General features: G+C 32.1%; 1 protein-coding gene across 10 annotated transcripts in view; it reads left to right on the plus strand.

The window, feature by feature from the left end:
* The first annotated feature begins 1,179 nt into the window (after nt 1–1,179).
* Nucleotides 1,180–16,131, plus strand: part of LOC117103924 (synaptotagmin-like protein 4) — a 49,684-nt gene continuing 34,732 nt past the window's right edge. For 5 of the 10 annotated variants that reach the window (XM_033244566.1, XM_033244573.1, XM_033244572.1 and 2 more), the window contains exon 1: nt 12,826–12,878. In XM_033244566.1, the coding sequence (XP_033100457.1) occupies nt 12,841–12,878 (38 nt within the window). In that variant the 5' untranslated portion in view covers nt 12,826–12,840. Of the gene's footprint in view, nt 1,436–3,388; nt 3,525–5,569; nt 5,676–10,063; nt 10,275–12,825; nt 12,879–14,916; nt 15,035–16,131 lie in introns of those variants that run through there. The other 5 variants (XM_033244567.1, XM_033244568.1, XM_033244569.1 and 2 more) reach the window with 5 other exon arrangements.

Below are 16,131 nucleotides of genomic sequence, written 5' to 3' on the forward strand. Positions count from 1 at the left end.
CATAATTATATTTGAGCTTTTGTCAATTTCATAAAGAATCTTTGTAGAAATGCGGGAAATATTATCCTCTATGAGCATTTTGGACATCCATACAGAAATGAAACGTTTTGTGAATATAAATTCCAGAGGGTGACCAATTAGACGAATTTCAATACGGTACTGCTCCTAATGCCGATTAATTTTGTTGGTGGAAGTCCATGGTCTCTCTAAGTTAGTGACAAGTGAAGTTATTTTACTTTGTGTTTCCACATATGAAAGTACGTAGGCCTATAATATATCTATAGAACTTTTTCTCACGATTATAAACTCCACTCCTTCCTAAACGATCTACATGCTGCTGTATGCCAACGAAATTTTAACAAGAACCATAAGTGAATTATAGAAACAATGACGTCGCGTGCTAGAGAGAAGTAGGAGTACGTGGATGTTGGTGTAGTAATAGTTCTTGCATTCCTTGACTAACTTTACTGGATTATTTACATCGTGGCAATCTTAAACACATATTAGGCCTAGTAAAAACATGATCAATGTTGCCATAATTTAAGATTTTATCAATTTCATAAAGAATCTTTGTAGAAATGCGGGAATTATCCTCTATTAGCATTTTGGAAATCCATACAGAAATGAAACGTTTTGGGAATAGAAATTCCAGTGGGTGACCAATAAGAAGAATTTAAATACTGCTCCTACTGCCGATTAATTTTGTTGGTGGAAGTCATGGTCAACTTCTTCTCTATTTAATGACAACTGAAGTTATTTTACTTTGTGTTTCCAGATATGAAAGGTAGGCCTATATATCTATTTTAACAGGCATGTTTCATTGGGAGATTCTGGTTAAAGCCAATCTCTCAAGGTACTCCAAAAGTGCCCCCCCCCCCCTCCTCCCCCTTTTTAGTGCCCCCCCCCCCTTCTTCCCCTTTTTTTTTTTTAACTGTTCTTCAAAGGCCTGATATATCAACAGGAGATGTAGGAATAGAGTTAACTAATATATGATGCTTTTTATTTTTTTTAATTAATGTTCAATTAATCTTTTGAGACTTTTTTTTAAAGCCTTTTCCTGAGGAAGTAGGCCTATCTTTTGAAGTGGGGTCTACTATGATCATTCGAAAAGTAATCTTTGTACGGAGTTTTTACAGTAGTAACTGCAAAGCGCCCTCTATTTTAGCACACAAAAAAACAGATCCTGAACTTTGATAGTAGCCTATCAACCTGCTACAGGTGGTTGGGCCTAGCCTAGGTACGCGTGATTCTAATTTGGGCACCTGCTAAAATACAACTCCAGATTCTTCTATGTTAGTTTAACTCCCTGTCGAAGAAGTCTGGCCTGGTGGTTCGAAGGCCCTACATACAGCCACAAATTGTTAAACCACCACCACCACTTTTGTTTGTCAAGGAAGAGGTGCTCCTGATCACCGTCACAGCGCTTGCGTCCAAGGTAAGTGACAGATGAAAGTTATTGACCTTTTAAATCAGTAAAGTAGGCCTAGGGCCCCTAGGCCTGGCCAGGCCGTGGCCTACCTAGGCTAGGCCTAATTTATACTAAAGAGTAGCAACGTTGCCGTATTAATTATCTAATGGTTTTTAAATATCTTCATCTTGTCTTCAATGACAATGTCGAATTTAAAGGGGTTTCTATCAGTAACAGGAATGCCATTTAATTAGGTTAGGTAATAATAATTGTGTACCATCCAACTGAAAAGGATAGGCCTAGGCCTAGGCCTAAAATAATATTAAATAGGCCTAGGCCCTACCCTACGACCATGGTTACTACACTAGCCTAGGCCCTATCTAGCTAGTAGTACTAGGTAGTTGCCATTTTGTGCTTATTGTAAGCCTAGAGGCCTAGTTTGGTTTATACCTGGGTCTTAAAAAAAAGTATGCTTTTTTTGTTGTATATTGAGACACATAATAAATAATATAGTTTAATACTAAAAATAGCTCCTAGCTTGGCCAACTACTAATCTCCTGTGAAAATGTATGGCGAAATTTTGTGTCTAGGAATTAGTACAGTCCCTTATTGTACAATTGGAAAAATGTGATTTGGGATGGGATGAAGGTTATTTTTAAATATTAGTAAGGAAAGGCAACGGCATGTGTGACCGACAGAACATTGTCAATCATATCGTATGTACTTGTAATACTTCAAACAAATTTGTAATGGCAGCTAATAGTAATACTGTCTGTAATGTTATTTGTTTCACTGACATCTTGTTAACTTAGGTACAACCTGCACATTGTACAACCACCATTTACAATACTTTTCCCCATGCCCAGTGGCAATACATTAATGAAGCTAAAGCAAAAATACAAGTCTGAGAATTTTTACATAAATGGTTAAGTCGGATAAACAATCTAATCATTTATTTCAGTGGTGCCTGAACAATTTTTGATAGTATTCTGCAATATTTAATTTTAATGAAAAGAAAATGGAATTTGACACAAGGTGAACAATTCAGGGATGATATTCTAATAATTTTATAATAATGGTGCCATATTTTTTAAGGTACCTGCAAATTTACATTTATAAGTTAATTAAAATTTAACAATGATAAACCATAGATAAACTGAAATTTTGTTTACTTGAATTTTTGTTTGTGTAGTCTCAGCACACAGTTCACATTAATGTGTTCCATGAAACTATAATATAATCAAAGTCATGGATAATTGTAAATGCATTTCAATTCATGAGACATAGGCTACTGTCACTGAAAGAATTGAAGGGAAAGGGTATAAAATAATTTTATATGAAACACAGTATGATAAAATAAATAAAATATAATACTAGTAGATCATCTGTGTCTAGTGATTGAACCTAACTCCCATGACACTCAATAAATGGGGCCATGGACTTATAGCATATGTATATCTTTAATTTTAAAAGGCTAACTGCTACTTCATAAACCAGTGCCAACAATTTTTGTAACCACCACATAAGCTGTCCAGGCCTGTTAAACTTTTTGTCGGTCCCCTATTTATTTATTTATTCATTATATTTACTTACTTTTTATTTAATTTTTTAAATTTTAGTACTTATATTTATTCAATTTCTTATTTTTATTTTTTTAAATTTACTTATTTGTCTATTTTATTATAAAATTTATTTAATTTTTAAAATGCCACCAACAAAATAAATTACTGATACAAAATTTCACCAAATGTCCTGCATAGCATATCCAGGTCAAATAGAATGGTTGGTATATTTGACAGATGCATAATAATATTGACATAACATTTATAAATGATTTATAAAGAATACAGTTTAGTTTGATATTAAATCAGCTTTGTATTGTTATTGTTAGTATAAAAGCCTGTGAGACATTCTGTCTTAAATTTTTGCTGGTAGTATATTAAGGACTATTGGTAGAGTCGGATTTTATGATTGGTTCAGCTCCGGTTGAGATCTAATCTGTATGAAGTAACTGTAGGCCTACTTTCCTTTAACAAGCCTACTTTTCAATGCTGTGGAAACATTAGACAGTCCTTCTCCATTTGTATTCAATACAAATTGATATTTTATTCTTGAGGTTTGTATTCTGTTTATCTTTCATAGTAACTATTAACCCTTTCTTTTGTATGCTATTGCGTTAGTGTTTTAATGTACAGTATTTTAATTACTACTGTTGAAAGTTTAAAGTTAGAAAGTGGGAGGGAAGGGACCTAGTTACCCTTTTCCCACCTTCCTTCCCCCACCCCCAGTTATAAATATTCAAAACTCTGTATCTCATGAACCATTTCCAACTTGTCAAACACCCTTTTTGTACACCTTATAATTTTTTTTTTTGCTCCGGAGCTTGGCTTTAAGACAGATTTGATTCTTAGAACTTTTTAAGTGTCTTGTCCTTCATAGATAATTTTCTTCTTTTTTTTTTTTGTAATAAATTAGCTGCTGAAGGCAAACTAAATCAGAGTTAAACTAGGTCTTTCCTTTATACAGTAACTATCAAAATACCATGTTACAGCCCACACCCCTTTTAATCAAGTGGTCAATATGGCTGGCTGAGTACCTCACAGGTATTGATAACTGACTTTATTGATAACTGACTTAATCAAACTTACGTTACAATATTAAAAGTAGTAGAAAATAGTACCTAATTTATGATTGAAATAATAGGCCTATATATTGTTACTGTTAGTTGTTTGAGAAATTGATTGTGTGAAAGTGTTTTATTATTGATTGATTTGAATCATTGTACGAAAGGTTTGATGAGAATTTTTATTTTATTATGGAGGTCTATGTTCATAAAAGAAACTTAAAGTTTATCATTCATTGGCACAGTAAGTGTTCTTTTAAAATGTTTATTATTTTATATACTGTTGTACTGAATAAAACAAACAAATATTTTGTAATGTATTTTCATAAAATTTTAAGATTCTATCTGTGTTGAGTTCATAAGCTTGAAACAATAACATTCAATATTGGAATTGTTTACTTTGTATTACATTTAAAATTAATTATTTTCAACTGATAATTGAAGGATGGTTTCATTGCAACAGACCTTTACATGGAAGCGGTTGACATTAGAGTTGTGGCTTGGACTCTCAACTTTGATGTCGGGGTTCGAAACCATTGCTGTCCAAGTTGCTTACAAGTGTCTGTGGGCAAGGTACTTTATCCACATTGTCTCTATTTACCAAGGAGTATAAGTGGGTATTGGATACCCTGGCTCCATAAAGTTCTTGGCCCATGACTTTAGGCGGCGAGAGCTCACGTGCCACTGGGCGTACTTTGCGGTAAAATAAATGAAATAGTCCCATTATCACTGTGTTATTACTATTAATAACTTGTTTAATTTTGCCTCCCCCACTTGTTATTTTAGAACGAGTGTAATAATATTAAAATCTGGTAGGCTGGTTTTTCAGCCTGAGAGTACCATTTTAATGGGAGAATAAGGCTATCATTATACTGTAAGGAATCAATTTCAATCTAAGAACAATCCCACGCCGTACATAGTTCTAAACTTTGAATGGACTGCGGCGGGCTATAACCAGTTTCTTTATCCACCTCGTATTACTACCCACCTTGTTTCATTACCCACCTTATTGTATACTATTATTACTCATCTCGTATATTGTTACTCACCTAGTAGTAGTATATTATTACCCATCTCGTATTACTAATTTGGCTAATATTGATTGGTCAGTCTTATTAAGTCTTAAAAGCCAGGAATGACCCTTATCAAAATGGGAATATTTATTAGTGTTTTAGAGTTCTTCAGGTTCGCTCAACAAGAAAGATAAAGAGTGGTGTTATAATATTTGATGGTGTTTGTGCAACCGTCTTAACAAACGTCTCTGTTGTTCAGTGAATGAACGCTGATGTTTATGCAAACACAATGCTCTGTTGGATTGGTTCTTATGTCAAATCAATAATAGGCTTTAATATGAATATCATAATATTGGCGAATATAAAGTCTCATCAAGGTTCAAGCCATATTTGGAATGTAGGCTCCCGGTACAGTTACGGTACGATGAGTCTTGGATTGTATCTTTATACTGGCAACCATTCCAGGCTATTGATCATTTTCAGTTCTCATAATCTAGAGTATTCATATTCAAATTAATAGCTGACTGTATTCTTGACACCATTTTTTTGGATACTTCCACTGCAGTAGGTTTTCATTTGTCTTCTTCTTCTGGCTCATTGATGGATATCAGTTTGTAATATTATACAGTAGGTAAGGAGTCATAATTTTCCTCAGCTATCAGTTTGTAATATTATACAGTAGGTAAGGAGTCATAATTTTCCTCAGCTATCAGTTTGTAATACTATACAGTAGGTAAGGAATCATAATTTCCTTCAGCTATAGCATTAGGGAATCTTATGTGCAGGTCACTTGAAAATATTCTCTGGTGAACAAAAACATTACTTTATAAATGATATTAGATTCTACATGCTGTCAAATTGTTTATTTCAACTATAAGTAAAATTAATCGTGCATTGATTATTTAGCCAAATTTTCTTAATTGTCAAATTATAAACTTGTTGGTAATTGGAGGTGCGTGCCATACTATTTCAACTTACTGTGGTATAATAATCTTATTTATACTGTACATCGTTTGGCTCCTGTCCTAAGCGGGTATGTGGATGTGTAAGTCCTCAAAATGTGTTCTTCCAGCATCCCAGGTACTCTACAAGGTCTAGGAATTTTTGCTGAGCATAAAAAATACACTCATGTATCATGTAGGGTTTGTTTGTTTTTCAAGTATACTAAACTTACAGAAAAGCCTTTGGTATATCAGGTTGAGATTGTAATTATCATCATAAATTATGTGCTTAAGGAATATCTTTTAAGCTGTTTCAGAAATTGTCAGAATCAAATAATGTTTAGTATAAACCTGGAATCTTTTAATTGTCAGACTTCACACCCATGGGGTTTTGGTTATTACAGTAATATCTCTATAGTGTAAAGAGAATAGTATTACTCTTTCCTTTCTTCTATTTTTAGTTGACCTTTTTCATCCTGGAAATAAAGTAGGTTAAAACAGTTTTATAGTTCTATAGTCTGTTCTTTTAATCCAAGTATTACTTGAAGTGAAGTGTTAACTAGAATCTTAGTGAATCCAATAAATATCAAATTTCTCTAGCTACTTTTAAAGACTGAGAAAGATGTAGCCTATCCTGGACCTGTTTGCTGAGGAATGGGGTATAAACGTATGTAGACATGCCATGCAAGTTTCGATTGGTCAGTTTGTTTGACAATCTGGAAGGGTTCCGTGTGGACCTACTGTATGGTTTGAGGGGGCTGTGATCTATGGTTAGAGGGGATACTGTACGGCTGCAGTATTAGCTTATACCTATTTGTGGGGGTCCAGGGGGACTAAGTCCCCTTGAAGTGAAGCTTTTTTTTGCCATTTTAATCTCTTAAAATGATTTGGTTAGAGATTTTTGGACTGTTACTAGTACAAGGGGAAGACACCCATCCTTTCTAAACTATCTAAAAAGGTAAATGTAGTTCGGATTACAGTAATAGCATAGGTAAAATTCATAGGATTGACATTTGATAATAATAAAAAATCTGTAGAACTACTGTAGATAATTTACACATTATTTATAACTTTTTATTGATAAAAGATTTCTGTCTTTTTTTTTTTACAGTATTATGTTTTTAACAATTGGTTGATTGATAACAGTATAACAATTATATAATAATCTCTTTACATTCCTTGATTTAAAGATGATAAAGCATTCCTTTTTGGTTGAATGATTGTTAACTAGTTTGATGTAACTATCACATGTTCTTACAATACAATTCCATTACTGAAAGTACAAATAAATAATAGCACATTGTGTTTTGGAAGAGCCATTTAAGCTGTTTATTATATACACAATGCGTTGTTATGCGGGATAGGCGATGTAAATACATAGTACGTGCTTGTTATGAATGTGTATCAGTATTTCATGTAACATATTCTATTGCCTGTGGGTCAGTCATTCAAACATTTTTATTTGAACATATAGTACTCATTTATGAGAGCTTAAACTTGTAGTTATACATGTGGCAATAAGTGGGCAGAGCCGGGGTCCCAAGTTGTGAAAGTCAGATTTTGTCGTGCAAGACAGGCAAGGCTTGTGATGATCATTTTGTAGAAATATGGTGTTGCTCAATCCTTGTTACTAATGTGTAGCCCTCAGTACTGCAGATTAATTGTTTCTTGTGAATAGACCATTTACAATATTTTTAGATTCTATAGCAGGATCTGTGTCGCCAGCATACAGAGATGTATCCATAGATGAACAAGAAGATTCCATTTACCATTCCATTAATACTGTTTTCTCAAAATATTTAACTTAACTAATGCATTCATTCAGAATCCATTTTTCCTTTAAAAAAAAAAAGCTGATAGAAAAAAGTATGAATAGATGTCAACAATGACTTTTAACTGTAACTGTAAAAAGTCTTTATTTCCAATTCACTGTACTGTATTCCATTACTTTTTAAAAATAATATGGACAAAAAGTGCAGAGAACTACGGTAGTAATACATACAAACCAACTTATTGATGGCGGTGTGCAATTGACTTTTTGGATGTCATTTTGAAATGGTACGATGGACTAAACAAGTAATAAGGAAAGTACATTAGCATTTAAGCACAAGCAGGATAATACTGTATGTCATTTTAAAAATGGTTCGATGGACAAAGCAAGTATTCAGAAGGTACATTAGGTGAGGATTTTTTCTTACCTTGTTTCGCAAACTTTTTTTTATCTGTAGCAGATCCTTACAGGAGGGTGGAAAAAAAAAATAAAAAGAAAATGTTGTTTTCGTATTTAGCAAATAGTGTAGCCAAAAGCATCTAGATGGAAGAGAAAATAAAAATAAATTTTATTGAGTGAATGTAAACAGTGTAGTAATGGGATGGTTAAGCTTTAAATTTATATAATTAATAAGAAATATACATATCTTATTTTTAAAGATTCAAGGCAGTGGGGGACGTAATAAATAAATAAAAAAAAACTTTTATTTTTTTCTGAAATTTATGTTTTTTATTCATGGTAGCGGTGCACTACTTGACCAAAAATAAAATGTTATTTTAATTTGAAATCATCATTATTGGCGGGTGGTGGTTTCGCAAACCAAGGTATAAAAATGTCTCCCCTTAGCATGACCACAAACAGAATTACAGTATGTCATTTTGAAATGGTGCAATGAACATTATTATTATTATTAATAATATAAAATTAAAAATATGCTTCAGTGGAATCAAGCATTAGTTTAATATTTGTTTTTGTTTGTTTATTACTTACAGTGCTCTCTGATAAAATCCATACTAATTATTTAGTGTTAACATTTATGTTCTTTTATTTTAAGCTATATTATATAAATTCCATTAATAATTACTGGTAGGTGGCAGTAATTTGTCTTTGTCAAATTTCTACTACAGTATATTTAGTGGTTATTGAAGTCTTATGTAATGTATTGTATATTGTTATTATTCTATATAATTAAGATGGTACAATTTTCCAATGTATTTAATAAATCCTTTAATTATGTTTGTCGTAGAGATAATAAATGGTGGGTGGAACGTAGAATCATGAAGATACATTATATACATTTACACAATGAATTTAAACTAAAATGAGAGGCTTTGGCAAGGTGTGTTATTAGTGGCCTAGTTCAGACTAGGTGGATAAACCCGGCTCAACTCACCGGGTTTATCCACCTGCCAGCCTGAACTAGGTGGCTTATCTCAAGCCGGGCTGCGTTCCTATGCATTGACTTCGGGTGACAAAATGACCAATCAGCATTCAATTACGTACACTGTGAGCAAGCGTACGTTTCGCGAGCAATGTTTTGAAACACGTTTTCTGGTTACGGTTCATTATTATTCAAATTCTCGTCTGGCTAATCCCGCTAGTCTGAACGCCCGGCAAAGTTAAGCCGGGCTTAACGTTGAGCCGGGCTTAACTCAAGCCTGGCTTATCTCCAAGTCTGAACGTACAGTAGCCAGTGTTACTTATTAGAGAAATAGTAAAAATAAGCTTTTTTATTGGAGCTGTGGTGTAATAGTGAAGGTTTGGCGTAACTATAAGCTATCATAATTTAATTCTTTGTAGTAAGCTACAGGCATATTAATAAGCTTTCGATTGCATGACTTTTGATTGATTAATTTGAAAAAATGTTATTTTCCTTCAAATTTTGATAGCCTTTATGATTTTAGGCACTGTAGTTTTTATCAAATGTTTGTTTTATTGATTAGTACTTACCTGGTTTTAAAGACAAAATAAATTTTATTAGGTTCTTGTTTAGAAATTTATACATTTGCATTTTGTTTACAATAAAAGTGAATACAGGTCTGGCTCTCGTGAGGTGCCAGTATTTTTATTTTATTGAAAGTGATATAGGAAAAAATAAAAATTTTGGTTGTAAAAATATATATTTGAACTAACCATAATTTTTTTATTTTAGTTATAAAATATTTTGTATAAAGCAAACACTGAAGTTAGGTTGGAGTTTGGAAAGACTTGAATAATTGTCATTAAAACCCTGATGCGCGACTGACTGACTTTTCACAATACATTGATCTACTTTGTCTTTTTATACATTCCTTTCTTTTGTTGTAGGCTAGCATCACAGCAAAGACTAGAAAAGAAAGGGTATTTATCTGTCGTTAGTCGTCCTCCTCATGCTCATGTGAAAAGGATAAAGTTTGATGAGATCTCAATCACGATGTAAAATATCTCTTATTTTATCAACTTCTTGTGATAGATTTTAGTCTTCTTGCTGGTTGTGTATTTTTGTACTGTAGAGCAGACGCTCCATTCTCTTTTAAAAGTAAGTATTGTTCAATTTTATACACAATTGCTAGCATTTTAACAGAATTTATTTCCATGATAATTAATTTTGATTTCGATTTTTATAATATTTTGATTTGTAACTATTTTGATTTGGTTTTTTTTCCCTGTTTGTTCTTGTGTGAAAAGGGGAACAGCATTCACCACAGAAATGAATCTTTTTCTGTGTGCTCCTTGGCCGTATACTATTGTGAGAGATTTGCCAAGACTTTAAATGTTATTGAATTGAATATAGATACTGTACTGTGTGTGGTAAAATTTAAAAATTTTTTAAACTCTGAATTGCTTATCTTAAAATGATCAAAGAAGCTACCAACGGCCAAATAGACTCTGTAATAATGTTTTTCTACTTAAACTTTTCAAACTTGCGCGGCCAATTTACAGGTCTGTGCAAGAATGATATTTCTGTTTATTTTCGATGAAATGGACTATAAAGTACAGTAAAGTTTCGGTCTCTTCAATAGAAACAGTATACATTGATTCATTTCAATAGATATATCTTTAATTCTGTTGTTAAGAAAACTGTTAAAAGATTGAATATTTTAACTATTTTTCTTTCATTTTTTATTTCATTAGTTTTTCGTACCTTAGTTTTTTTCATTCAGTGTATCATTAGATAGGTTAATAACTGAACTGTATGTTTTTACCTACGATAGGATAAGTCTACCATACATACTTCAGTCGAGTTTGGTCCCAAGAATGGTAATATTTAATGAAAATATAGAGTTATTGATTTTAGATAGGGTATTCTTTATGCTTATGACTTTACATAATGAATTATAAAATAATACAGGTACAAAAAATAGAGAAAGTTGAGGCCATATTAACCCAAAGTTATCAGAAAATGATGATGGTGATGATGTAATAAAGTAGAAATGTTGAGTTAATATAGCCCCGCTATCTCTATTTGGAGTCACTTTTGTTTTATATATTTGTCAGTGCACCTAGACTAGGCCAACCTACCTGAGCATTCAATAATCTTTTAAGCTTTTGACAATTACTGTAGTACTACATATCAAGTTACAGTGGTATAATGCTCCATATGTTTCCATAAGGGTTTACTAAACCATGGGTGCAACAACAGAGACACTCCCCTATAATAGTATTGTGCCACTTTGCGAGGGTTACCCTATTTACTGAAACATAGAGCTACAGTAATGGTGCTAAATTCTACTTATTTTTCATATTTTTTTATTTCGACTACATTAGTTTACTCAAATTATTTTGATAAAACAAAATCTTAAACTTGAATATTAATTTTGTATTAGACTCTCCTTCATCTGCCTTCATCGAAACATTCATTCAATATAAAGTTGGCGCGAATTCCGAAACTCATTAAAGTAGAATAGAAATGGATGCTATTTTACTCAATACAAAATTCTATTTGTAATAAAGAAGGAATAACTAAAGACCTGGTGGAGTACATTGTTATGGTGCCGAAGCACCTCTCTGAGAAAAGAAAACAATTTAATTCTATTGACTTTATTAAGCTCTTGCTGGATAGATATTCCATGTAAAGTAATAATAATAATATCGATAATATGCCGGTTTTTTTTTTATGTAGTACCTTTAACAATAAGACCTTTATGTACTTCAAATTATTACACCACCATTGGCTGTACACCTGTGGAACACAATATACAGTAAATAAAATTTATGTGGTAATAAAATGGGGCAAAGCATGACACAGTTTGTATTCAGTATTTGGTATCTCCACTGTCATTGCCTGCACTTTAGTGAAATGGAATCGAATTCATTTTGTCATATTTGTAAAGTACAGTATACTAATGTAATTGGTATTTCCACTTGAGTTACTGATCATGTCAGTACACATGATGTCGTGTGATATTAAATATGCTTTACTGTCTACTCTGTATACAGTAGCTACCTCGGACTGCATAGGAATGCAAAAAGACACTGACATTTCAAACCATGGCTGTTCGTTCTTTAACCTTTTTTATTGAAGTACAAAAGTGACATAGTTGAATGATCCCAAACCATCTCTTTGTTTCTATTGTGTTTTTAGCTCTGGTTTTTGCTGTAGATTTTTAAGTGGTCTCTGGGTATTCACTAAAGATTACTTTACAAAAGGAAAATAAATTCAAATACTGCCCTTCCCTTTATTTGAGAAAAAGTTTAGTTCAAAGTGTACATCAGCCTGGTAGCTGGTAAGCTTCTAGCCTGGTTGCCAAGGAATACACTCTATGGTATTCCATTAAGTCAATTCATTGTCCAGAATTCTACAAGAATTCTTTGCCAGCTTTTTAGCTTAACTTGGTGAAGTTATGAGGTTATTTCTTTATGTTCTAGGAATTGTGTGAGGTTTTATTGATAATTTAAATTTTCATAAGGGTAGTTGTGGTTGTATGCTTTCCACAGTGGTGCAGGATTTATAAAAAGAGAACTACACAATTCGCACACACAGTTGGCAACCTCTACCCCAACACACAACAGTAATCCTGGTTATGGCCCAGTATATCAAGTACTAACCTATTACTTCTAAACCAGTTCCAAAATAGTCATCAAAGAGGTACTGTACGTCCTGGATGTCAGAAACTGCTCTGCAGTACAGTAGTTCCAGTTTGTAAGCATAACACTCAATTTATTTATTTTATTTATTTGTTTTATTTTATTTCAATTACATCCAACAGTGGAATTGTCCATTACAGGATGTCATAAACATACTGTACAAATATAAAATATAGTAAAATACAAACAACAACATACAAAGGTAGCAAATCGACAATATTGAGAGTCCCTAGCTTAAATAAAAGAAGGCCTATACTGAATTAGCAACTTTGGATTATTATATATATTTATATATTATATTTATTATTATTATATTTATATTTTTATGTATAATATATTATATTATATATTTTGATTATATATTGGAGCCTTGATCTGCCCTAGAATTCTGGCTTGTGCCCTTGTACACCACTCGTTTTATGAAACCATTCATAGTGTTAACAAAAGGTTCATGACCAATGTAGAGGTTAAAATACTCTTGTTCATTCCCATTTTTGGAAAGGATAGTACACAGATATTTAACTAAAAAGAAATCAGTAGTATATCGCATGATTTTAGAAACCTGACACCTTGTCATACTAAATATACCCAGTGTTGTAGGCTGTACCTACCAGTGTTATGAATAATGTGTGTAACAGTATATCATATACTGTATTTACACAGTTCTTACAGTGCTCTGCATATTGGAGTCCTATTGGAAATTGCTATATTTCCATATGTACAGTATGTATTTAATGTTTTATTTATTTAAAATTTATTGTTTACTTAAGAAAAAACAAACAATACTGTACAGTTAATATAACATTAAATGTAAATAGTAGTAGTTCCTGGAAGATAACAGAAACAGTTTAGTCAACTGTCATCAACAATGATGTACACCTCCTCTAATATACTGTATTTACACAGTTCTTACAGTGCTCTGCATATTGGAGTCCTATTGGAAATTGCTATATTTCCATATGTACAGTATGTATTTAATGTTTTATTTATTTAAAATTTATTGTTTACTTAAGAAAAAACAAACAATACTGTACAGTTAATATAACATTAAATGTAAATAGTAGTAGTTCCTGGAAGATAACAGAAACAGTTTAGTCAACTGTCATCAACAATGATGTACACCTCCTCTACTACTTACATTTACAATAAACTATAATCAATTAATCAATTTATAGCTTTTGAATTATAGATTTATCAAGGGTCCCACGTTGGAAGAAATCCCATCCAGGAGATCTTGTTGAATGATCTTTCTTAACACTTTAAATTTTATATTGCTGCGCATGATGATACCCATTGGCACTGACTTCCTTGAGACAATTAATAATAAAGTGGTAAATTACATACAAATATAATGAATTTGCGTTAGATGGGTTATTTTCGAGGAGATTCTTGCTTGCTTGTGGGAGGCCGTCTCGATTTCCAGTGAGACTCCCACGACTTCCGGGAGACTTTGGAGCGCTGATTTATAAAATACACCTACAGGTTTTCTATATATCATTAGTAGACACAATATAAACAATTGATTAATAACACAGCTTAAAATTTTATACAACAGAAAAAGGAATTTTCTGTTAAAGCTATGCTTGGTTCAATTATAACATATGTTTCTATACTAATTAGTTAATTTTATCAATTGTGCATGTGTATAATATAATATATATTATCACTGACACAGATCTTGTTTTAACATCGTCCGCTGACTAGTTCAACATTGACCATTGACCTATACAGTTCAGTAAACAATAGCCTGTCCGTCCGCTACACATTTAATATTTGGAGTGAGACACGACTCAAAACTAAGTTAATACTTTTGAACCTTGGATGATGCCATTGCGGATTTGTGTCAATTGCAAAAATAATCTCTTTAGTTATGGTAATTTCCCAAGTTCGAGTTTTTAATATATTTTAAATAACAGACTTCTGTTTAACCTCCATTGAATAAAATTTTAATCTTTTATAGGTAATTATGTGTAAATTATACCCGTAAATAAAGATAGACAACCATCAATGAAAAGAGTGACGTAGTAGGAATTTTTACTTAAAAGGGAGTTCATCTATACCCGTGAGCCATTATACATCAAATGATATAAGTGGCATCATCTGTTTTATAATCATTAGAGCAAGAATACTGGACACAGGACGCTAGGATTTAAAAGCAAGCTTAACTAACCCCATGCTTTGACAGCCTCTGCAGTATATTTCTCAGCCTTGGTACAGATTGTTCTATTTTGTTAAAAGTCTTGTAATACAGAATAACAAACCATTTAGTACGAGATAACAACATGCCTTCATGGCCTAGTGAATAACTTGTCTTGATAGCAGTGTGATACAGTAGTAGGTTCGAGTCTTTTTTGAGTCACTTTTCTAACACTGTTATCCACTTGGCCCAACCCCTTTGAAATTTTCCCACTTGAAAACAACAGCTTAAATGTACATACTGTATACATGTGCATTTGCGGGACGAGCACATATTCCAGGCCCTATTCTGAAAGGACCACTGATTAAAAATATTTTTCAATGCCTTATGTGAACTTTATCATTGTTTCTGCATTCTGGCATACCATAAAAAAAGATTACTGATGATGTAAACCACAGTTGAACAATGTATCCTGGTGTAGGATCATTGAATTGTTCATTTGATCTATATTTATAGTTTACATTTTTAATAGTCATGATCTATACTTATTTTTGGCTATTGCACTGTACATAGATAAATGTAAATGTTATTGTTTCTTACTTATAGCGGATACTGTAATAACCCATTGATGGCTTGTGGAGCAAATAAATATTGAGTTGAATTGAATTGGAACACAATTCCTATAGCTACAAGTTGACCTTCCTCAAAACTGTTATTGACCTCTGCTTACTATTTGCACCATTTAATTAATTAATTTATTTATTTATTCATTGTTTTACGTACTTTTATATTTATTCAAAAAATTTTTGTTGTTGAAATTTGTATTTATTTTAATTGGTTTTCATAATTACCTTAATTACAACTCTTATTTATGGTATTTTTAATATTATTTTTTTGTATTATGGATGTGCTATTTATTGAATTGTTATAAGTTATCCTGATACTTACTTGATATAAGGATTTGTTTTTATTAGTCTCTTTTTTTAGTGTTAATAAAAATGATGATTATAAAATCATGCTGATTTTCATAGCTTTGCATGCTGATGTTATACAAGATGCATCACAAAGTTTAAGTCTTAAAAATGTGACTAATAATCATTCGTTTTCAAATAAACTCTTCAAACGTAAAGCACTAAAATTTTATATTTAATACTTTGATTTATATGGGCTG

Source organism: Anneissia japonica, unplaced genomic scaffold (genome assembly GCF_011630105.1).
Source record: "Anneissia japonica isolate Jap-2015-1 unplaced genomic scaffold, ASM1163010v1 scaffold1810_len1271414_cov176, whole genome shotgun sequence".
Taxonomy (NCBI): Eukaryota; Metazoa; Echinodermata; class Crinoidea; order Comatulida; family Comatulidae; genus Anneissia; species Anneissia japonica.